The sequence below is a fragment of the Medicago truncatula genome, chromosome 8 (genome assembly GCF_003473485.1).
Source record: "Medicago truncatula cultivar Jemalong A17 chromosome 8, MtrunA17r5.0-ANR, whole genome shotgun sequence".
NCBI lineage: Eukaryota > Viridiplantae > Streptophyta > Magnoliopsida > Fabales > Fabaceae > Medicago > Medicago truncatula.
This window is the reverse complement of record NC_053049.1, coordinates 31,951,450-31,977,162: the sequence shown is the minus strand read 5'-3', so window position 1 is coordinate 31,977,162 and position 25,713 is coordinate 31,951,450. Positions and strand designations below refer to the sequence as shown.

The following is a 25,713-nucleotide window of genomic DNA, read 5'->3' as shown; positions in this document are numbered from 1 at the left end:
AAGACGACTAGATCACATCAAATCACACAACCCTCTATCTTTCTTTATTTTCCCTATGGTGCACATAATGATGAATCTTCAGGGATTATTTTTTTAATCTTCTTTTATGTACCCTTTCATAAACATATAATACATTGGAATGATTTCCAATAAATCTCCAAATGATATGTAGATTCATAATTGTGACACCTTTTTGGGGTTGAATTTTTTTATGAAATAATAATTACACAATTTTTTTTATAAAAATCTTACTTGTTTTAGTGGCTTAACTAATGCTTCTGGAACATCGATTAATATTGTCTTTTTTAGTTATGAATTCATCCTGCATTTGAATTATTTTAATTATTAATGAGGATCAAGGAACGAGTTACAAGAGTCGACAAGTTGATATCAAAGGAGTTGGTGGCCCAATGACAAGGGCTAGGGTGAAGAAATTAAGGGAAAATCTTGAAGATCAAATCTCATTATTTTTGGACACCAAGATTGTTCCCAATAATAATCCATACTATCTTACACTCTCTTTAGTGAATATTAATTGTAATAGTGTTTAGTTTAAAAACATTAGATTACTTTTATTTTAGTGTTGGATAATGCTCCTTGTTTTTTTTTCTAGTTCCTTATTGGGCCTTATATGTGATGGCCTATGAGTAGGTATATAAATAACAACTTTGTTATCATTTTGAAGGAGGTTAATACAATTTGATATTTTCAATCTTTGATTGAAGGGAGAGTTAGAATTGCTCTTCTAGGTTCTTGGATGAACCAATTCTAGATCCTTATCAAGAGCATCTTATTCTTGTGGCGGATCCGCGATTCGATCTTATCGTTCATCTTGAATGTGGCGATCGTTCTTCCCACTTCTCATCTAATTCCATTTGTATGTTTTCTTTCTATTCCTAGTTTGGTCAATTTTCTTAGATTTTCTATCATTTTCCTTCATTTTCTATCTCAATTCAAGAAATTTACACTTAGGTCAAAGATCCTTATATGGTGAATCCTTGTTGGATCCACATCAATTATTATTTCTTTTTTAATTAAGATTAATTATTTTTTATAAAAATTAAAATAAATAAATTAAATTCCATCGAAATAGAAATTTAAAGTATTGTTTAAAGAAATAATTAATTTCACCAATTTCAAAGACTAGCTAATCCAACTAGTGTCATCCAAGCCTTCTCTAGAACTTTCGAAGACTACACCAATACTCTTCTTCAGGTCCTCGACATGCTGAACCAATTTTCACTGGCTGGAAGCATCCTCAGGAAGGATGGATTAAACTCAATTGTGATGGGCGTGCAAAGAGAATGGAAATCATGTGGGGTGCGGTGGTCTTCTCCTAGACACTAATGGCAAATTGCTCAAAGGATTTGTGTGCAAGATTGGAGTTTGCGATGCTCTGCATGCAGAAATGTGGGGTTATTCGAGGTTGGAGCTAGCTTGACGGAATGGAGTTTCACATCTATGTGTGGAAGGCGATTCAAAATTGCTTATTGACATAGTTAGAAATAACTGCAGGACTAATGGGACGATCCCTTCGTTGATGCGACGTATCAGAAATCTTTTGGACCGTAGTTGGCACATTGAAATTCATCATACTTGACAAGAAATCAATAAAAGTGCTGATTGGCTTGCTAATTCCAGCCTTACCATGGATTCTTGGGATTTTGTTGTTTTGGAGACCCCTTCTAATGAGCTCAATAGTCTCCTCTTTGATGATATTTATGGGACCTGCATGCCTAGGAATGTTCGTTTAGTTATTTAGTTTTTTCTTTAGGCTTTTGCCCTCTTTTGTAACCAAAAATAAAATAAAATAATTAAGTCAATTAAAACAAGAACAAAACCGCAACAATGTGAACAGCATTGTACACTATTTAAAAAAAATTTATTTAAATCTTAATTGCCAAAATTGATATATGTCTTTTTATATGTAGTAGAAAAACATAGTTTATTTATTTTTTTGTCAAGTAGCCTAGTGGCTAGAGCTCACACAATTTAATTGTGGAGAAGTGGAGTGTCCGGGGTTTGAACCCCAGCTCCTGCATATAATATACAATATCCCTACCAACTGAGCTAAGCTCACGGGGATAAAAACATAGTTTATTTATTATGATAAAAATACATCATTAATTTCTTTTGTTTATTTATTTATCTTTTCCTTTATTTTTGTATTAATGAAATGATAAGATGACCAATTACTATGGGATGGAGGGAGTATGTTAGTGCTTACCAAAAACTAAATGTTATCTTACCAGAAAACGTGAGAAAGATGTGGACAAGTGTGGTACCAACTACCAACCATACGCGAGTCCAGAACGCAACAAATAAAAGATCAGATGGTGACCAGTTTTTTTCCTTAAGACGAAGATGGTGACAACAAGTGATCTCTTTTTTTTTTTTTTTTTTTTTTTTTTTTTTTTTTTTTTTTTCAGGTAGTCTAGTGGCTAGAATTTAGGCCCCTGCATATAATAAAGCATTGTCCTACCAACTGAGCTATGCTCACAGGACAACAAGTGATATTTTTTAATTAAAATTAAAATGTCCTAAAATAACTAAAAACAATTTTTTTTAATAAAAATTTAGAATGAGATGATGATGTTTCAATCCAAAGTAGATAATATCTTTGAGTTTGTCGAACGTTTACAAAGATAAATACATTACTTCCATTCGAACATCACGTTTTGACTTAAAATCTACTATTTTTTTTTGGTAGATAGATGAAATGGCAAAGCTATTATAAACTCACACACACAAGTGGAGGTACCAGGGTTCGAACCCCAATCATGGTATCCAGCCTAACAATTTCGGCATTTGTCAGTTGAGCTAGGACTTCTGAATTAAAATCTACTGTTTTACCATTAAACTAAACTAAATCCATAAAATTTATAACTGTGTGAGTTTTGGTGGCACTTAAAAATTGAAAAAATACAACTTTGATTTTTTTACATTATAGAATGTTGATAAATATTGAAGATTCACCAATAATCGAAGGAGTCGAGATTTAAAATTCGGTTACTTTGTCCTATCTATCAATTTTGGCATTTTTATGGGTAAAATAAAAATAAAAATTAAGACTACTACTAACTACTTATTCATTTTCCCTCAAAAAAAAGAAAAAACTACTTATTCATTTCTCACTGATACCTTATCTCCTTCTTCCTTCCTTTCTTCCCTCCGAACATAACAAAACCATGAATTTACCTGTACCTGCTCTCCGATCTTCACCCTTCTACAACGCTTCACTCTTTCTCATCTTCCCACATTCACATTCACATTCACATTCATCCACTTCTTCTTCTTCGCCTTTCGCCATTGGAGTTACTCGAACAGTACTTCCCAAACTTCACGTTGTTTCAGGAGGAGTGAGATTTGACGGGTCATTACCTCTAAACGACGACGACGAAGTTGTTTTCGAGCACTGCGTTACACGGACTCTGCCTCCCGCGCTTACATTGGAAGACGGACTTCACAAATTGAAAGATGCTCTTGAGATTTTGAAACTTGCTCCGCCTAGTTGTGAGACTGGATTCCTTAGGTTTCAGGTATCTCAATGTCTAACCATAGTTCTATCTTCTTCTTCTTCTTCTTCATTGTAATAGGAATTTGTGTTACTACAATGTGGAATTAGTAACTAATTTACATGAAACTGTAATTTATTTATAGTTCCCGTGTTTTCATTCACATTATTACATCTACATTTCATGTTACACTTCGTGCACATTGCTTAAGAAAATTACCAAGCGTGTGTTTGGTTGTGCGGTGTGGAGAATTGATTTTGGTTAAAAGTGATTTTGACTAAAACTGATTTGTGTTCTTTTTTCCAATTAAGTTAACAGGGGTTAAAATGAGAGTAAAAATGATAAGCTATAATCTACTTGAATTAGCTTATAAAAACCGCTATAAGCTGGTGATGAAATGACAGTTATCAAACATGTCTTCTTTAGTTGTATGAGCTTATAAGCTATAAGCTAGCTTATTGTAGAGTATCTTACTTTATTTCCTAGGATTAATTTCTAATCCTAGAATATATTAGATGATCGCTTAAAATGTATTGGTTTCTAATTTTCCTATTTATTTAGTATCATGAGACTATAGAGGGACTAGTGTTTACTCTTTTGTATCAAACTCTTGTTAAGTTACTATCAAGTTATTGTCAATTATATTTAAGCTCTTATTATTTATCTTACCCTTTTATCTAAAACACCGTAGCTTCAAATGAAGCCAAATATAGTGAAATATATTCTATAAATGCTGTGACTGTGAGATCGTGTAGAGCAGCTTAAAGTTGGAAGGGAAATGTTAGAATGATGATCTTATGTTATGTGAATGTGTGTGTTTGATTGTTTAGGTGCTGGTACCTCCGAGTTCTAAGGCATTGAGTTGGTTTTGCTGTCAACCGGAGTCATCAGGAGTCTTTCCTCTGATTTTTGTTTCGAAAAACATGGATGATCCCACGTGCAAGTCACTTTATGTGAATGGAAGCCGTGGAGTTTTTGGCATCGGTACTGCAGTTTCTTTTGTACATTCTTCCCCTGGAAACAAGAGTTTGATCAAAAGGTCAGTAACTTCAACTGGATCTTTGTTCCTTTTGGTTTTGTCTTTTCTCCCTGGCCATGATGGCTGGAGATTCAAGTTAATATTTATTGACTCTTTGTGGAAATGATGAGGAGACACATGGCTATAAGAATTAGAATGTGAGTGGAGGGCATAATGGAGTGGGCAAAATGGAGGGGAATGAAGGGATTAAATCTTTCTGTCTGGTTTATTTTTCTTGGAGGGGATGTGAGCGAATTCGCTCATATCCCGATTTTGGCTCCTCTCCAATATTAGAGGATTTGGAGGGAAAAAAAGAAGATTTTCATAATTTTTTAAATGCATTGACTGAAATGTCACGTTAAAAAAGGTGCAAAAAGTAAATTAGCATTTATCTTCCTTTAAAATTTCTCCTGTTCTTTAGTGAACCAAACAAAAGAGGGTTGTTTCCCCTCCCCTCTCCTTGTTTGGACGAAAAAGACACCAAGGGTTTGGATGGGTGAGAGAAAAAAATGAAAATATGAATGTGTAGAAACTTCTGATTTGTTTCTCATGAAAGCATAGTACAGTACACAGCCCAGGTTAATTTCATTAGTTAAAACTGACCTTTAAAAATCAGCAAAGGATGCAAATGCATAGTTTCTGTTCATTGAGACATAAACCCTGGTGTGGTTTGTGGTGGATCAAGGGGTAACGGGAAATTTTAAATCAGATTTGGTTCTTAGGAGAACTTGAGTTGTTGTCCCTGTAGTATGTATCAGTGGACCATTGAAACATTTATGTATTTAAAGGTGGTGCTATGGAACTTCATTTATAAGTTAATTGCGATGGTATCTGGTTATACTCGGAATGTTACTTATTTTGAACTTACAAAAGAATGAATTTATTTCTGCAGATACATCTCAACTGATTCAACCGATATAGTGGCCTATGGTTTTATGGATATTAATTTAGATAATGATTCTGTTAGCATTAATCACGAGGATGGTTCTTTTAGCTTTTTCATCCCCCAGGTATAGCTTTATCTGTATCATAGCGCCATTAGATTAACATGAACTGTTGACTATATATTCTTTTATACTTCCTGTTGCATTTCTTTCTAATAATTATTTAGCATGTATTTTTATCATTACCACAGTTGTAATATTGTTTGATGGTCTCATATAACTGACATTTAAACTGTAATTTTTGTCACGACAGATTGAGTTAGATGAGATGGAAAGTGTTTCTATTCTGACAATGACACTTGCATGGGATAACTTTTCCCTTTCTAATTTTGGGAAAGCTCTTCATTTGCTCGAAGTTTCTCTAAACCAGGTGCTTGCAATGCTTTCATTATATATTTTAATTTGTGTTTGGTTAATTTTGTATATACCAGTGTTGAGAGTTATTGGTAGGTAACAGTAACACCATTAATTAGTTAGGTAGTGGGTTACTGAGAGTTAGTTAGAATGTATGAGATGATATGTTATAAGGGGCCCGACACTAGTTAAGAAAATAAAAAAGGCAAGTTTTTCATTGAAAATAACATTTTCTACACTTTTAAATATTTGATTACACAAGTTCCAAGAAATTTTTACTATACTTGTTTCCGTGACTAGTGCCCCAGGGGCACCAGTATGGAAAGACTCTAGAGCTTACCTTTTTTTTTTTGTAAAGGGATTTTGAGGGGGAGAGCACCACATCACTCGAATACCTGGAATGTAATAGATCGTTTACCGCTATCAATAAATTTTCATTTAGTTCCTATCAGTTATTACCTATGAAGCACGGATACTGACATGGACACCGGACACGACACGGACACTGACACGCCGACACAGCTAATAATTTGAAAAAATCACAAAATTCAGTATAATTACAAGTGTCGGTGTAGTGTCGGTGTCGGACACGACGCGTGTCCGACACCGGGACACACCTAATCCGAGGAGTGTCCGTGCTTCATAGGTTATTACTTATTATTAGTGTTACGAGTTATCACTGAATTATATGAAATCATATGAGCTTGGTCCAAATGTTCTTGTACTGCACATAGTTGTCATCCCTGGATTGCAGCACTGAGTGGATGACCGTAGTTATGCTATAGTGGGACTGGGACTGTGGGATTAAGGGTAGCGAGGTAACTCCTATTCCGACGATTAGTAAAACAAGGTGAATAATTTATATATATATATATATATATATATAATATATTTTTGTTTAAAGACATAAGACCATTAAGTATTAAAGACTTTCATAATCAATATTAAAAATTATAGACATCCAAACAGAGGTGAAAGAATCATTCACAGTATGGACTTGAGGTATGCAAGAAGGTAGGATATTAAAAAAAGAGACCACAAAGTAGAGTCGAAGCTTGACATCAGTCAATGGTCTGATGCATGAAGCTGGAGAGCAATGGGCTTGTAGAAAATCATGTGAGCTGACTGGGAAAGATGCCAAACCAGGCACGACTCATGCCGAATAAAATAGAAAACAAGGTCTGAAAGAAAGAGAGACACAATGAATTGGACAAGATTTATAAGAGGGCAAGCGATTTATTAAGTAAAAGCTGTTAGAAGGGCATTTTTTTATAACTGGTTGAACAACTTCCCTCAAATATGAGTTTGGAACGATCATTTAGAAAAGAAAGGTTTAGGTGAACTCAAGCGAGATCTTATATCAAGTTTGAAGGAAATTTGGAATGCATCATTTTGTAGTTGATTCCATGTACATTAAGTATTTACATTATATAAATTAAGAGCAATGATATTTGTACATTCATTTAATGACAACTTTGTTTTCCTCTCTTTTTATTGGTCAAAAACAATGAAGAGAGAAAAAGGAAGAGAGAGGATAATAATATCATGTGAGTATGAGAGAGAAAGTTGTCAAAAAGTTGTAGCAAAATGGTTGTACAAATATCATTTCTCATAAATTAATACCCATACTTAGTTTTCTTGAATTATGAGTAAATATGTCCTAATATATGAACTCGTATGTGTGTGTCTGATATTATATTTCATTCGGTGTAGGTCATATATCATGTCTGGTCCACTTCCAGCGCTGAGAAATCCAAATGCGTAAGAGCTGCCCTCAGAAAACTCAATTTGGTAGAAGATAGATCGATTCCAAGGGTATAAGCTCATTTCTTTCCTAATATGTAAGTTTTACTTGAAACAAGCAGTTGTTAATATTTTTTTTATCATGTTAATCTTTTGGATTTTCTTTTTCATCGGTCATAACGTCTTGTTAAATGCTAATGCTTAGAAGCCATTTGCTTAATCTTTGTATTTTTTGTTTGCATCAATTTGATTATTGAGTATTGCTTGTTTCCTCATCTGAATGAATTGCTAGGTCTACATAAACACTGTTGCACGGGGTGGAACAGAAAGTGTGGGCGACATCATGGAACTGGTATCATATTTTTCTCGCATTTTCCATCTGCATATGTTTGTGCAATCATCTGGATGATGAACAATTTTAATTTTGATCACCTCTATTGCAGAAAGAGTCTCCATCTTCTAGTCAATTCTGTGCCAGGCTTTCAGCAACCCTCACTGTTTCAAATAACATGGTACATTTATTTAATGTATTCATTGTATATCTGCCAAAAATAATTCGAAAAAGACATTCCTGTGTCTCAGTGATTGAAATAATTTTAATTTATCTGGCTTTTCCTGAGCGTATACTAAATGAGAATGACGGCAAGCCAGAATATGGTTGCAGTACACGAAATATACATATTTTTTATTGTATGCATCAAAGTTCAGCTGTGAACACATTTCTCCTCTTGATTCTTTAACTACAACTTTATCATCCGTAAAATGCATGCATCTTTTCACTTTCTCTTTGATAAAAAAAAACATGCTTACTAGTGATACATCAGATTTATATTTTATTCTCTCATGAATTGGATTGTGGATTTACCTTAATAACACTAGAATGTTTAAACTATGCTGAAGTTTGTTCGTGTTAACGTCTGTCTTTTATTATCAGTTGGATCATTCCATTGAATTTTCGCACTCACTGAACGAAAGCGCCAATATCAATGCTGTTTGGGCATCACTTTTAGTTGAAGAATGTACACGACTTGGTTTGACGGTGAGATGATGATAAATGATTAAAAATCTGCTGTTCCCCCTAAATGAAAGATTCTGATTTATTCTTTTTTCTAGTATTTTTGTGTGGCACCTGGATCTAGATCTTCCCCACTTGCTGTTGCCGCTGCAAGTCACCAATTAATTACTTGTATTTCATGCTTTGATGAACGTTCACTTGCATTTCATGCTGTTGGATATGGAAGAGGTTCTCACATTCCAGCAGTAGTCATAACATCATCAGGCACTGCAGTTTCAAACCTTCTTCCAGCTGTGAGTTCCATTATATTGATTTTTCAGTTTACATATTTGTTTGTCATCTTGAATAAATAATAGTTTATTAAATCTAATGATTTAATTTGTATTTGTTCTGTGAGCTACCACATACTCGTTATTGAGATAGGCAAATATTTACTGAGTTGCTTGAGAAATCCCTCTGTATAATCAACTATATACTATTAATAAGGAAAAGTAAGGAGACTTATTATATCATAGCTATAAAAATAAATATATCTGGCACTAAATAGGAGATACTTTCCAACACTTGTGTCATGGGATTTTATCACATTATTAATTTTTAGGACGGAGCGGATTTTTATTTTCTAGGATTTGATCAATAGGCTGCTTTCCTGGTTCCTTTCCCCACTTAGTTTTTATATTTGTTAGAAATACTGTAAATAAGGTAATCATGGGAATATCCTATGTAATCATGGTGCTTAGGGTGTTGAGATCCCATATCGACTTGAGATATAGGCAGAGTAATCCTTAAGGATTGGGCAATCCTCATCTCTTGAGAAAGCTTTTGATGTTGAGTTAGGTTTATGTACTCAGCAACCGCCTCAGTGGCCACCATCAGGCTGTTGTATGACGTTGCGGCCCCTAGGCGCTACACGAGACTGCGTAGCACTGAAATTTTGATGAGCCGACATAGCACCGCAAATAGTAGCCATAGCAGCCTCTATGGCAAAGTCCATTTGAAAACCTATTATGCCCTCAATTTAGAGCCACTCCCTCTCTTTTTATAGTCATTTTGGTCATTTCCCCCCTAAAATCGTAAACGACAATGAAATAGGATTCTCGTACATCTCCTCTCTTATCATTTGTTTTCCTCTCCTCCTAAACAGTCAAACACAGTTTGTCTCCGCAGCCCTCTACCTTTTGGGACATTCCAGCGATCATTTGTTCGACTTTCGGTGGCCCTCCTCTTGTGTGCAGGTTGTTATGTTCTGCGCAGGCTCCCTTTGTTCAGGCTGTTTGGACTGAAAGAGGTTGTTCCTCTGTTCTGCTTATGTTCTCGCTATTTTCTGCCACTGTTCCCAGCTTTGTATTCTGACAGTAAAACATGCCTCCATATCCCTTCTCTGTTCTGCTCATTATGGGAACATCACATTCCCAACCAAATCCTTAAAGCGTTGCTCAATATTTTAAGCCTGGGAAGCTAAAACTTATTTGCTTTATGTTGGGTTTGAATATTAGTAACAATGAACTTTGATTATTAGTTATCTATATGTCTAGTTTTGTGTGCAGTTTGAGTTTTTTATGTGTATGGTATTGGTATACATTTTTGCATTGTTTCCCTGAACTTAGACATACCGGCCATACCGCTACTTGCTATACCATTATAGCCTTTTTGGGGTTTGTTGTTATGCTCTCCTATTGAGATTGACTGCATAGAGTTAGGCCTAATTACCAAATTCTAAGATGGTATTTTAGCATATCCTAGATCTCTCATCGGACCATTTATATTTGTTCATGCTCTAGTTGTCTAGTCCTATGTGTATAGGTTGTTATTGGATCACCTGCTTTTGTCCATGCTCTAGATGTCCAGTCCTGAGCGTGAGGGGGTGTATTGAGATACCACATCCAACGTGGGACACTTAACTGTTAGGATAAGTGTAAATCTTTGTATTTATGTCTGTTTATAAAATATTTTTCTGTGTTTATTTCAGATACATGGATTCCATAACATGTCGCTTATGATTCCATCAACTTTAATTGTAGTATTCATTCACCTGAAGGATATGTAGCTCAAGATAGTTGAGATACAAATATTATTTTGACCACTTTAATTGAGTCATAAATATGGTCAGGTTGTGGAGGCTAGTCAAGATTTTGTGCCGCTTATTTTACTTACAGCTGATCGACCTCCAGAGCTTCTGGATTGTGGGGCAAACCAAGCAATTGATCAGGTTAGAGCCATCAATGTCTTATATATTGTGGTGCATTGCATGGGTAGTATAATATATTGGTTCACTGGAGGTTATACTTATATACAATGCTGAATTAGGGGGTCAAGGGAGAGGCGAGATCTCCAAGATGCATTTATTTTGTCAAATTAGCATAAATTTGCAGTAGTTTCTAATTTTGTGTGATTTATATTTCAATAGACATGATTCTCCCGTTTTACATTGATATATAATGTTTGATCTCAAACTCTTTTCTGGATGCTTTTTCTTCCTGAAAGTGGAATGCAATTCTCTGCTTGTGCACCATAGATTGAGGATAGATAATAAAAGCATCTGAAATAATATTTCTTTTTTAAACTCAATTAATTATAATCTCTTAAGGCTTAATTGTTAACTTGGATGTGTTCTTATGTTTCACTTTTCTTCTTGGTTTGTGTCAGAGATTTATTATACAAAAACCCTTCACCTGTCTTTGTCCAGCAGCTTAACCTTTTTCTCTGGTGGTTCTTGACATGGTTTCCTTTGAACTTATGTATCAGGTGAACCATTTTGGTTCTTTTGTGAGATTTTTCTTTAATCTCCCTGCACCAACAGATCAGATTCCCGCAAAGATAGTACTTACTACTCTTGATTCTGCTGTACATCGGGCAACAACTTCTCCATGTGGTCCCGTGCATATTAACTGCCCTTTCCGAGAGCCTTTGGAAAGCAGTCCCCTCCGCTGGTTATCAAGCTGTTTAAAAGGATTAAACTTCTGGATGACTAATGCTGACCCATTTACCAAGTATATTCATATGCAATTGTCTCATCCATGTATAAATGCTCCTGGTGAAATGATTGAAGTTTTAAATCTGATTCAAAGAGCCAACAGTGGTCTTCTACTATTTGGTGCAATCCATTCAGAGGATGAGATGTGGGCTGCTCTGCTTTTAGCTAAACACCTCCAGTGGCCTGTTGTAGCAGATATCTTGTCAGGGTTGCGGTTGAGAAAGCTTTTAACTTCTTTTTCTGATATTGAAAGAAATTTTATTTTTGTCGATAATCTTGATCATGCTCTTCTCTCAGATTCTGTCAAGAGCTGGTTGAAGATTGATGTAGTTATTCAGGTATCACTTATTCACTGATCTATTTTGTGCCCTCCATGTATTTCCTTCTATAATCTTCTTTATATTTATTTCTGTTTCTTATCATATACATTTTCAGCCACAAACTACTTGTTTATGTCCTACATTTTTGTATTTTTGGTCCAGATAGGAAGCAGGATAACCAGCAAACGAATCTGTCAAATTCTTGAGGAATGTGTCCCTTCTTCATATATTATGGTTGACAGGCATCCATTTCGTCATGATCCATCGCATATTGTAACCCATCGGATACAAACTACCATCTTTTATTTTGTGGGCTGTTTACTTGAGGTTACTTTTCCACATTCAAGGAGCATATGGAGCACTTCCCTACGGTTGCTGAGTAAAATGGTATTTATTTCAAGCAACGAAAGTTACTTCTTGTTCTGATGTATTCTTGTAGTATCTTGTCTAATTTATGCCACATAAAAATATTTCAACCAGAATCAGTATTTAGTAAAATGTTGTTGGAGTGGCGTTCTGTTGAGGTTTCTGTTTGTCTGTTAATCGTACCTTTATATAGGATAGAGCTGCAGCCATTTTCTTGTAAACTTTCTCTCAGACATTTTAATTTGCAGGTTGAATGGCAGATACAATTTCAGATCACTGCTGAGTCCTCCCTAACTGAACCTTATGTTGCACATGTGATGTCAAAAGCTCTTTACCCTGAATCTGCTCTTTTCCTGGGTAACAGTATGCCTATTCGTGATGTAGATATGTATGGACATAGTGGACCCATACATGATCATAGTGTTGCATCTCTTATGCTAAATTCAGACCTACCACTTACCTTGATGAGAGTAGCTGCTAACAGGGGAGCTAGTGGTATTGATGGGTTACTCAGCACGGCCATTGGTTTTGCTGTAGGATGCAACAAAAAGGTAACCACTTGTTCTTTTGTAAGCACCCATTTTACATATGTTAGCTGCTGTTTCTTGTAGTTAACCGTCTCTTGGAGGAATATTCTGTTAGTTTAAAATAGGTATTTTTTATAATAAAGAAGTATTCTTGATTGACTCACGTGTCTGGAGGAAATAGAAAGTTTGGGGTATGTCCTTTTCTGAATAACTATTTTTCTACCAGAAGACAATTAGGAGCAGAGGATTGGTAACTGTTATTGAAGACTGCATGAGAAATATGAGCGGGTGGGTAAACCTTTTAACAAATCTGCCAACGTGGCAAGTCAGTTTGGTAATGAAGGTTGGATGAGAGAGAAGTTAAGAAAGAGTTGAGTGTGGGATTGGTTGGGAATGGGAGGTTACTGGTCTCAAGAATGACCTGAATTTACTTTTCCTCTTTTTTGTTTCTGTCAGTTATGTTTTTGTTTTCTGTAATGTCTTGACCTGATTCCATCTTTCTGTAATTTGAAATTGGTTTTCATTGGAGTTTAAGTAATGTAATGTAACGGGTTCAATATGGTTTTCAAATTTTAAAGAGGGTTCAAATTCTTGGATCGCGTGTAGACTTGTAATTGAAGACAAAAATAGTATTTGAGAACCCTGCCCATAGAAAGAGAGAATGAGTAGAGAGAGCAAGAGACATAAGAAGAATGTAATGGGATACACTGCAGTGTGTGGGCCTCATATTTATATTACTAGGTGGAGTAAGTAATATATAAGAATAAATTTGGCCGAGCCCATATATTCAAGACTAATTCCTAATGACTCCTATTATAATAATTCTCAACACTCACCCTCAAGCTAGATCATAGATTCCCCACCCACTCAACCCAAGGCCTTTGAAAACAAATCTGCCTGTTGTTTACCTGCCCTGACATAGGATGTAGATATATGATTTAAGTTAACCTTCTCTCGGATGAAGCGACAATCTACCTCAATGTGTTTTGTTTTTTCATGAAAAACTAGATTCGATGTAATATATATGGCAACCCAGTTATAACACCACAATTTCATAGGGCATAAAATCTATAAGAAAGATGATATCTACCTCAAGTTGGTGCATGTATGTCGGCACATAACATCTTTAAGAAAGTTTCTGCAAGCTGGCATCCTATTAATACAATGATGTCATGTAGAGCCCGAAGAACTTTCACCATACGAGGTTGACAATAGTCTAATATCTTGGGGAAGTGACATTGACACCCATGATCTTTTGGATAACCCCACAAAGGCCTTCGGTTTCTTAGGTGTTTAGAAACTTAGCCTGCTCTCGAATAGTCTTCAAGTGGAATAAGCATGAAAGATTTGCTTCAAAGATGGATGAAATGGAGGATTTGATAATGGAGTATGATTGTGAGTACATCATAGCCCATCAAGAGCGCTTGTTGGCATCCATAGTCGTACCCACTTTATCTATTAGTGCCATAGAATTATACCTATAAAACTGTTTAACCGTTTATATTCTGCTTTAGTATTATACCATTTCTTACTTTATCTTAACATTATTTTTACTCCATAATTTCATTCAGGTGTTCTGTGTAATTGGAGATATTTCATTGTTGCATGATACAAACGGTCTGGCAATTTTGAACCAGCGGTAGGATCTTTACCAAATTTTCTCTTATTTTTTATATTCGCTTAAATATATTGTTGATCCCTCAAAATATCACCACATTTTTTGGTCCCCATGTTTTTGAAATTCAAACAAGTCCTTCACAAATTGTTTTTGCGTACTGAATTGTCTCTTTTAGTTTGTTATATTATATCACCGCAAGTTCACATCGACATCCTTTGTGAAGACATTCGTCCTACTCAACATTACATGTGGTTGTGATGACCACAGTGATGGAAACTCTCATTAGCTACTACATCTATTTTAAAACTTCCATGATGCCGTTTTTTGGAAGCAGGATTTCAACCAAAATCTTGAGTATCAGCTCAAACACAACAATCAAATTGGGATGATTCAGTTTGAATTTCTGGGTCAAGACCCATTATAAGACATGACTGCCAAAAATTCCTATGGTCTCCACATAACACAAGGCACAAAGCATGCTAAGAAGGGTTTTCCAACCATTGGTTCTTATGGTCTCCATGAATAAAAACTGTGGCCATGTATTTCAACAAAATAGTAGATTATTGGGGTGTGTTTAGGTAAACATCTTAATGAAGTACTTATTAAATAAGTGCTTAACATATAAACACTTATGCATAAAATATTTATATAATCAACTAGGGAATATGGTTAAACTTTTTTTTATAAGTTGTAAGATGTTTTTATAAGCTATCTTTGAGATCTTGTTCAAACAAGCTGAAAAACAACTTACAGAAATGTCATAAACAATTTTCTTAAGCTCTCTCGATCACTTAAACAATGTCATAAGAGAAACCCAAATAAGCTTTTCAAAACGCGTATTAGTTTGTAATTGCCAATGAAAAGGTCAATAGTTGTGGGTGCAGGCAACAAAGAGGCTTGTTTTGTGGTTGTGACAGCTGGTAGCAATCCCAGTAGGGAAGAATCCAGTACTTTTGAGTGGTGGGGCTCTAGTAGGTGATGTCAATGGAGCACCATTGTAGATGTAAATCAAGCTTCATTGACCTCCTGCCACAATAGTATAGTTGATCTAGGTTAGTATTAATTTTTTTAGTGAATATCTAGGTTAGTATTGTTTATTGATATACTAGTTGCAATTTGCATTGCTTGCCACATGTGATTTTGAGCCTGGAGAATATTATGTTAGGGTTTGTGGAATATATGATGAAATTTGAAATTTTCTACCACACCAAAAAGATGATAAGCTATAGAGGCCATGCCATCAAAATGTCAACTGAATAAAACGCCTTGTAGGATCAAAGTCTCCTCAAAGGGCTCCGCATGTGCACAATACCATTTATTAAGGAAAATAAAATATATAATGGACATGTTTGGATATTTTTTAAAATGGGGGACCAAACTGAAATTGTGATATTTTCAGAGACTAAACACATTTAAGCCTATTATGTTTGTTTATGCGTTCTGTTGGAAATGGAAATTATTAGTATATTATTATATATTTTACTGATTGGTAGATATATAATTAGGATAATTTGAATCCATATAATTAGGATAATTTGGATCCATGTATTACTTTGTATCAATATTCTCTGTTTAGTTGATACTTGATGCACACAGCTTAAACCAAATTATACATCTCTTTTTTCTAACTTAACACATTCATACGACTAGCAAGCTAGAAAATAAAGAGAAAATCATTGGTTGCATGCTTTGTTTGCTTTTTTGTTCTTTTCAATTTGAGTTGATATTTTTCCTAGTTAAAATCATGAAAGCAAGAAACAAAGTTATAGTTTTGCAATTATTGGTTAAAACAAATGCATTGAAAATAAAAGCAAAAAACAAACTGAATGCATCCCTGTTATACTGCGGGTTTTATTAGGGGCAGATGCATGTACATATACTGCATGTACAGTTAATAATTTAGATTTTGCACCCATAAAAAAATAGGTTTTGCCTCCATAAGACAATTTTTTTAATGACTGTAGAAATTTATAAGAGATTAAAGAGATAATAGATTGATTTTAATTTTACCCATTATCCTTAGCACTCTTTGAAGAATGGAATATGTGCAATCGTACAGGAGACACATCGCTGAGTGATTTCTAGGTTACATATACAGAAATTGATTTTTGATCATATGGACAATGCAAATATATTCAACATTTGAAAAATATGAAAATGTATAAATGGAAATTGTTACTTGTAGAAGCTTAGGTATTTTGGATTTTCTGTTAAATTAGCGTGGACTATTTTCTTGCCCCTATTTAAGAATGATTTTGGATCCGTCATTAAGTTTAATGTAATTTTTTTAGGGATATGATGTTTGCAATCTGGTATTAAAAGTTATGTTCAGAGACATGTAAAGAATGTATTTGTGCGTTAATGCTTGTTTGTCTAATTGACCACACTGATAATATATCTATATTTATATCAGTTAACTATAATTGATAATGTAATGAGTATTGTTAATTATAATATTAATACTTTTTTTGGTGGTGTTTGGGGTTCGAACCCTGGACCTTGCATATTTTATGCATTGTCCATACCAATTGAGCTAAGCTCACGAGGACAATTATAATATTAATACTAATAAAAGCAAATCAATACTAGTTTACTAATTTATTCTTTTTTTTTTGTTCAAGTAGTCTAGTGGCTAGAGCTCACATTTTAAATGTGGAGAAGTGGGTATCCGGAGTTCGAACCCCCGACCCTACATATAACATGCAATATCCCTACCAACTGAGCTGAGTTCACGGGAATAGTTGACTAATTTATTCTTAACAAGACAAAATTGAAAGTCTAACTTTCATTCATACAAGATTAATTATTATTCTTGATGTACTCTTTGTTAAATAAAGCTGTATATTGTCACTTATATTTGCAAGATTGTTAGTTAATATGTTGAAAATATATCAACTTTTAGGAAATTGCGGAAACCAATGACAATTCTTGTGGTTAATAACCACGGAGGTGCAATTTTCAGTGTTCTTCCTTTGGCAGATAAAGTTGAACGAAGTATACTGCATCAATATTTCTACACCTCTCACAACATTTCAATCCGTGAGCTATGCTTGGCACATAGGTACTAATTTAAATATTTGACATAAATTGTGTAAAAATGATTTTGTATATTGATTATACTAATGTCATATCCTTCTCTTCATTTGCATGCTTATTTATGTAATTAGTGCCACTTAATTGTTCTATATTTCATTTTTTTGGCTAGGAAAAGCAAAAGACATTAAATTAGAATATTATAATGTATTTATTTTGCTCTTTTGCTGCGGTCGTTAGTGGAAGCAAAACTTGGTGTTGTGTTACTCACACCTGCTTTATACCCATGACGAAGGGTCTGTGGTCTTTCTAGTTTGGTCCATAAAACATACTAGTAATGGATTTTTATATAATTTACCTTGTAGAAGTAATAGCTGTAGACATTTGAGGTACTCTTAAAGTTATGACTTTAGTTCGGTCATCCTAGTGGACATTCTTGATAAGTTATAGCAGAGGGATGCTTTATTTGGAGGAACAAACTAGTTTTGTTTTTGACAAATGAGTTAGAAGGTGTGATCCTGCTGGAAGAAACTAGTTGGAGACGAAAACCAAGGATTAATTTTGCTAGTTTTTTTTCTCATACAGTTGCAACTGATATAAGAAGAAAGGGTTTTGTCCAGGAAATGGATTCTATGGAAGGTTTCTTACTGAATTGGGGATAGTGCAAATGACATCATTAGATTCTACTCTAACCTTAATTCTGAAGAGTATTTTAGAATGGGAGGTTTGTCATTGAATCAGAGCTAGTACAAGCGAAATCGTCTGTTTATACTCTAACCAATGATTTCTTATATTCTTAGTCCATGCTGAGCCAATTCTATCTTTTCCTGAGGAAAAATTCAATAAACTTGCAGTATCAAACATTTACATGTGAAGACAAAGGCGGAACTCGATGAAGCTCTGTGTGTAGCTCATCATGAACAGATGGATTGTATGGTTGAAATTGAGAGTTCCATTGATGCCAATGCCAATTTTCACAGGTTGATAGAGGTTATGGTTTTTCTAGCTTTTGTTGAGTTTATGAATTATTACCTCTATGCTGACACCTTATATTTTGACTCAGTATTTTGAAAAAAAATGCTTTCCAAACTGCACAAGACACCATAAGATTCCTCTCGGTTCCTTTCAATCAATGCTCTATAAACGATGAGTTCTGTATACACAAAATTCATAAAATAGAGTGTTCAAAATATAGGTGAGTTTTTACATAATGCAGAAATTAAATTCTAATCCCCTCTTATTTATTTCAGGATTGTTGGTAATATTTATTTCCTTTGATTCTTTTCCTTGGATTGTATGCATTGATTCTGTGGCAGATTTGCATTAAGCGCCCCATCAACAGCAGCATCTGTTGGTGATAATTGTAAAGAATTTTATAGAGAAGGATTTATTTTATCGGTAATTCTTGAAGATGGAAGTGTTGGTTTTGGGGAGGTTTGTATCTGTCTGTTGCTGTACATCATATATTTCATATCTGGTTTTACTTCAACGTTTTTGTTTAAGTATGAGGGCGAAATAACTATATGGGGCAGTGGTATTTTTCACAAGCCATTTTAATGGTTTGTTTGAATGTGGGCTGTGAAGAATACTAGAAACAAACAGAAAAATCTAACATCTTAGGATCTGATTTGAAAAAACGCTTGCTTTTTTCACTCTTTTTGTGTTCAAATATTTGTATAGGAAACAATGAAAACAAATCTGAAAAAAAAAACATGTAAAATAAGGTGACAATTTCGTAATTATAAGTGCAAACAAAAAATGTTTATTCACCAAAGATGCCCTACTTTTTTCTATACAAAATAAAGACATATAGCCCAACCATTGTGACTTGAGGATCTTTCTACTACATTCTTAAGCTGTTGATCAGAAAGACGAAAAATTTACATAGTTTTCATTGAGTGTTGACAGTATTTTATTTTTTATTTTTTTGGAATTACTCAATGATCTCAGGAGAATGAGCGAACCACTAATCAGTCATGTGGTTTACTTAGTTCAAGAGTGATTAATTGCTATCCATTCAAACCAAATTAACCATATAGGCGGGTAGTGGGTCCTCAATTTTGAATTATTTTCCCTTGTTTTTGTATGCAACGATTCTTTCTTTTTTAGCATTCAATTCCTTTTTCATTTTCATGTAAATCATCTTAAATTATCTACCACTACCTGTTGATATATTAGCATCAAGCAGGTTGCACCCCTTGAGATCCACAAAGAAAATCTTGTAGATGCTGAATATCAACTTAGGTTTCTTACACATGTCATGGAACAAGTAGATATTAGTAGCTTCCTCTCTCTATTGAAGGGCTCATTTTCATATTGGATATGGAATGAGTTGGGCATTTTGGTACGCTTTCTAATCTCATGTGGTTTACTCCGTCTAAGATTGGCCTTTTTTGACATTGTATTAGTACAGATTTGAGTAGAAACTTTCCTTAATGAGCACCAGTGACATTTTAGCTTAAATGTTAACTTAGGAGAACTGTTTTCTTGATAATAGGATATCAAAATGTTAGAAACATGACTTTTTTACATTGTTATTGTCTGTCATGCAGCCATCTTCAATTTTTCCTAGTGTAAGATGTGGTTTGGAAATGGCTATCCTCAATGCCATAGCGGATTCAAAAGGCTCTAACTTGTTGGACATACTCCATCCCTCAACAAATGAAAACAACAAATATGAAAGGTCATCAGAAATTCAGATTTGTGCGCTAGTTGATTCAAATCAATCTCCAGCCGAAGTAGCTAAAGTTGCAGCCGCACTAGTCAAGGAAGGATTTTCTGCAATTAAGCTGAAGGTTAGCTAGTCTCTCATTGTTTGGTTTCTGCATGATATACTGTTATCTCTCTTCTACATTTCATAGTACACTTGTTGGGGAAGATAGAACGCCAATACGTTAAAATGCTATACAGGTAGCACGTGGTCGGGATCCAGTGCAAGATGCCACATTAATACAAGAAGTAAGAAAGGAAGTTGGTTGCCACATTATGATCCGTGCAGATGCAAATCGAAACTGGACTTTTGAGGAAGCTATGAAATTTGGCTCTTTGGTTAAGGATTGTAACCTGCAGTATATCGAGGTAAATAAGAAAATAAGACATTTTCCATAATTTTGGATTTTAAATGCATATTCTTTATTGGTCAAGAAAAAAGTTGCATATTCTTTATACTATCCATGAGTTTATTTCTTAATAATACATGTTTGTGCGCATTTAAAACTTGATTCCAATTACCCCTTTGCAGGAACCTGTTCAGGATGAAGATGATATTCTCAAGTTCTGTGAAGAAAGCGGATTACCTGTTGCCCTAGATGAAACCATAGATAAAATTCAAGAACATCCCCTGGAAAAGCTAGTGAAGTTTACCCATTCAGGAATAGTTGCTGTTGTAAGTAAATAATAATCCCCATCGGATGTTATGGAGTAGGTTAGCTTTAATTCATTTTGGTACTGAAACTGTTTCTTACAAAATCCGAATAGTAAAAACTAGATTATCAAAATTAAATGCCTCTTTTCTGTAGAATTGAGATAGTTATAGCCAACTTATATGCCTAGGTATTCAGGACTGAGGAAGGCTGTAGATTCATACGACGAGTTAACTACAGTAGTTTTGCAGTGCTATCCATAATCTCTAGCTTTTATTATGTTATAGGTATACCACAAACTAAGCAGTTATTATTATTACTAGTATGCAGACAGATACCGACATACCTGTCTATCTTCTTTTCTCGAATGAAGACCATAGTCAACCTCCACCATAGAAAAAAATTAAGATTAAAATTGAAGACACAATTCTATAATTATTTTTATTTCAATTACTATATTTTTAACTCAAATTTGAATTATATGATTATTTTAGATTTGATTTGTTATGATTGATTTAAAGATGAGATAAGATTTGATTTGAAATTTAAATTAGGATAAAATTCAATTATTTAATTAGGTAAAGAATGATAAAATTGAAATAAAGGAGTTTGAATGAAGGGTAAAATTAGAAGAAAAAACTACACCAAAACTTGGTATTCCTATTATATATAGATATCGATTGAGCTCAACTAGCTGAGCCAGAGACATGCATCTTGTGTTAATGTTTGACCATTGTGACCCTGGCAAAAATTGCTCAATATTCAGAATTAGAAAAATATGAGCTGACTTGTTTTAAAAAAAGAAAAAGAAAATATAAGCTGACCCATTGTCTATATAAATGCTAATTCTTTGTCTAATTTAGAATTTTATATTGATTTCTTAGGTTATTAAGCCAAGTGTTGTTGGTGGATTTGAGAATGCAGCATTAATTGCACAATGGGCGCACCAACTCGGGAAGATGGCTGTTGTCAGTTCTGCATTTGAAAGCAGTTTGAGTCTGTCGGCATATACTCAGTTTTCTAGTTATCTTGACATACAGAGATCAAATACATTCAAATTGTTCGATGTTAAGGAAGCACCTTCTGTAGCTCATGGTCTAGGAACCTATCGTTGGCTTAAAGAAGACATAACGCTTGATCCTCTTTTGATTGGTCGTAATCCACGTAGTGGTTTGGTCGAAGCATCTGTGGAAAACGCTAGTCGGTTGCTAAGTAACTTTCAAGTCGACCAGAATGTCATCTGCAATATTATAGCTGAGGAGAAAGTTTGTCGGTATCAATTGAATGTAGAGCATAACAATTTATCGTGTTCTTTTGAAGTTTGTGAGACTGGTCTTAAAACAAATGTAAGTAAAGAAGTCTCCTCATATGTTAGTAATAGTTACATTTAGTTTGTTGATTATAATTCTTGGAATTATCATGTCACTAATATAGTTAGTTCCAAGTAGCTTTGGAACCTTAACACTAGGAAACAAAGTCCAGAGATATTTTTATTAGTATTAGTTTAAGGCACAAAGTCCTTTGGAGCCTTCACCAACGACAGCATGCTCTTGAAACAAACCATGTAAGCTATTTATTCTAACAAAGTATAGAGCATAAAATTTGGGAATAATGTGAAGTAGAATATTAAAGTGGATGTCTTTGGATTACTAATAAGTTTATAGAGCATAACTTACACTCTTATATATAAAATAGTTATTGAGACCGCAAATAAGGATTGGGGAAAACACTAGTTTTCTATTCCTGTTTTTAGATTATATCACCATATACTGCAAAAACATGATTTTTATATACAAGCCCAATGATGTAATACTAAATGAACAGATGATATGACGCTGTACTGAGTGGAGTAGTATGGCTAGATTTTAAATCCAGACTTTGTACCTTCACTTTCACGTTACTCATTAAGGCGAATTTACTGCATAGATGTGTAAACTACTCCATCTTGTATGTTTTTTACCTGAAAGTAAATTTTGATTCTTATATACAGATCTGACTTTGCCAGATTTGGTTAATGTAGGATAATATACTAGTATTTCTTCATGGTTTTCTTGGAAGTGGTGAAGACTGGATTACTATCATGAAGACCTTTTCTGAATCAGCAAGATGCATTTCAATTGACCTTCCTGGTCATGGAAAATCAATATTACATGGTGTAAAAAGTGCTTCTGAGGAACCATCGTTGTCGCTGGAGATAATTGCTGATATATTACATAAACTAACTCATCATGTAGCACCAGCTAAAATTACACTAGTTGGGTATTCAATGGGAGCAAGGATCGCATTGTATATGGCACTGAGATTTAGCAGCAAGGTATAGTGGTGACATTCAATTTTTTGTTTTGATGTTTTTATGACCACTGGTCAAACAATTTGAACATTTATGATGCAGATAAAGGGAGCTGTGTTGATATCTGCAAGCCCTGGACTAAAAGATAAATTGGCAAGAAAAATCCGTGCAGCTAAAGATGATTCCAGAGCATGCTCTGTCATTGCACATGGTTTACAGCTTTTTCTCAGCTCCTGGTATGCTGGAGAGCTGTGGAAAAGGTTACCTCTTTGTTCCTTACCTTCAGATCAGTGATTTTTGCTTATCTTACTATACTTATATAACTTCTTACTTCTGCAATGTATCAACTGTTTTTTATCAAACAGCTTAAGAAGCCATCCTCATTTCAATCGAATCACTGCCAGTCGCTTGCAGCATAATGATGTACACAATCTTGCACAGATCCTGTCTGGATTAAGCATAGGAAGGCATCCGTAAGTTAATCAACCTTTAACTAACTGTTTATTCCTTAACTCTGGTTTTTCATCATGTCACGGGTCATCTTCACCATGCAGTAGTTGCATATCCTAGAGGATGTGTTCAGCACAAGCAATTTGATATTCAACTTCATACCCTTTAGTATCTCAGAAATTTATTGAAACAATCTGTACAGAGAAAATGAAGACATGAAAACAACATATATTATATGTTGATATAGATAATCAATTGATCCATTAACGACTAAAAAAACATTTGTCGATAACCAGATGATATACCTACGATTATTGGTACAAGACCAATGACTTATAATAATAATAATTTCTCCAAAATCAAAAGTCGCAGTCTAAACACAATTACTAAAAAAATAAAATCATCTATCCAAAGCAGCATAATTAAGAAAGAGCAATGCAAACATAGTAATGAAGTAAAAAAAAACTGTCGGGATTAATTAAAAAAAGCAGAAAACATTGTATACTTTGAACTCACAACATAGGATTTCAGAAGACAATTGGGGGAATATGGACTGTAAAATGTTAAGAGAGAACACAACACATGGGAAAAAAAGGGATAGAGACCTGTATACATGAACGGAGAATTGGCTACAAACAATGCTTGAAAGTTGCGGTCAGTGACCAAAAACAAAATTTGGACCCACCTTCATTTTTTCCGTCTTAAAACAGGGAAGAATTCAAGGGTTTTTGGTCACATTAAAAGCAGGTTCAGTTGTACACAATATGGATTCATGTGCCATATGATGAATTGGGCATTTAAATGCTTCAGAAGTGTTTTTCAACATTGAAGAAACTACTTAACCATTTGGTTGCCTGTATGAATTTATTGAAAGTACTCTCTATATTGACTCAAATGTTAATTCTTATAATTAGAACAATCTAGTTTTTATTCATCACAATTCACAGATAATTTGTCTATTTAACTCTTGATATTTCTCTGCATGGCAGGCCTTTGTGGGAAGATTTGCCGAATTGTAGAGTACCTCTTCTTATCATACACGGAGAGAAGGATAAGAAATTTAAGAAAATTGCTCAAGCAATGATGAATGCAATAAACTCTTGCCTGGGGAGTAAACTTGAAGAAGTGAATGACATACACGAGGTTGTTGAGATTCCTAACTGTGGGCATGCTGCCCATTTGGAGAATCCTCTTCCTCTCATTGCTGCCTTGAGACAATTCCTCACAAGACTATAGAAGTTATGATGTCCATTACGAGGATCAAATAGTAACAGCTATGACACCAAACCATGTATATCTTTTCGTATCTATTTTTTTTGAAGTGCTATTTTAAAGTAGTTACTTTGTGAGGAAGGACTCTGGTTTCTGTTAGTTCAAAGATGTCAAAATTCATGAAGACAAGAATAGTCTAGTAAGGAAGCCTGAAATTTGAGAATACAAATGTGTTGTTTACTAATTAATGTTGTGTGAGAATTTTGTCTGGTTGTGTTGTCTAAAAGTTATTTTCCTAACTTGTGATCATTCATTTAAAATTTGAAAGTTTGTGTAAATATGGTTGTGTTAGGAAAGCTGTTTGCACAATTATATGTTCTGGTTTTTGTGAAAAATGATTTTATTTATTGTTGTATTATTTTGTTATGTGAACTTTTTTAAGTATAAAATAAAATATTTGTTGAGTTTTTATTTTAGAGTTTCAGAGTTCAAGTAATCCAATTCAATATAATTTAATGCCTGCACTTTTTTTTTAATAAAGATGGGTTACATGACCGAGTCATTTGATTTAATTTAGTTTAATCATGCGGTTCAACCAACGAACTAGTGATCCAATAACTTTATCGGTTTGATGACCAGTCTAGTTTTTAAAACATTGTAAATTATTAAGTACAGGTTGGTTGGTTGACTAGCATAGATAATAATAGGAGAACGATCAAGAATATTTTGTATTTGATTTTGTTATGTGATAAAAAAAAAAAAAAAAAGACAATTTCTAATTATAATCTTAGTGAGGTATTGTCTTATTTAATCAAGAATTTTATGGACGTACTTATATTCTAGAAAGATGGATCTTTGGCATGTGTTGAAACAGTATAGTGTTCCAACAATTTGGTTATAAGTTTAGGTGATTTTATGAGCATGTTTTGTAAGTATGATTATATACTTAGATCTTTTTACTTTTTCTATTTA

General features: G+C 34.2%; 1 protein-coding gene across 2 annotated transcripts; it reads left to right on the top strand.

Annotated features, from left to right (window-relative positions):
• The first annotated feature begins 3,118 nt into the window (after positions 1 to 3,118).
• LOC25501491 (protein PHYLLO, chloroplastic) lies at positions 3,119 to 25,110 on the top strand. Of its 2 annotated transcripts, XM_013590729.3 has the most exons (27): positions 3,119 to 3,539; positions 4,346 to 4,554; positions 5,426 to 5,543; positions 5,731 to 5,847; positions 7,545 to 7,646; positions 7,867 to 7,926; positions 8,018 to 8,086; positions 8,509 to 8,613; positions 8,688 to 8,882; positions 10,700 to 10,798; positions 11,335 to 11,901; positions 12,046 to 12,270; positions 12,498 to 12,800; positions 14,348 to 14,415; positions 17,297 to 17,455; positions 18,282 to 18,407; positions 18,491 to 18,622; positions 18,744 to 18,861; positions 19,616 to 19,771; positions 19,980 to 20,222; positions 20,338 to 20,505; positions 20,669 to 20,812; positions 21,674 to 22,135; positions 22,810 to 23,103; positions 23,182 to 23,339; positions 23,445 to 23,552; positions 24,519 to 25,110. In XM_013590729.3, exons 1-27 carry the CDS (start codon positions 3,189 to 3,191, stop codon positions 24,763 to 24,765), a joined length of 5,103 nt encoding a protein of 1,700 aa, XP_013446183.1. In that variant the 5' UTR covers positions 3,119 to 3,188; the 3' UTR covers positions 24,766 to 25,110. The 2 variants fall into 2 exon arrangements, with proteins under 2 accessions (XP_013446183.1, XP_024629592.1); XM_024773824.2 differs by lacking the exons at positions 3,119 to 3,539; positions 4,346 to 4,554; positions 5,426 to 5,543; positions 5,731 to 5,847 and having other exon boundaries at positions 7,591 to 7,672.
• Positions 25,111 to 25,713: the final 603 nt, after the last annotated feature.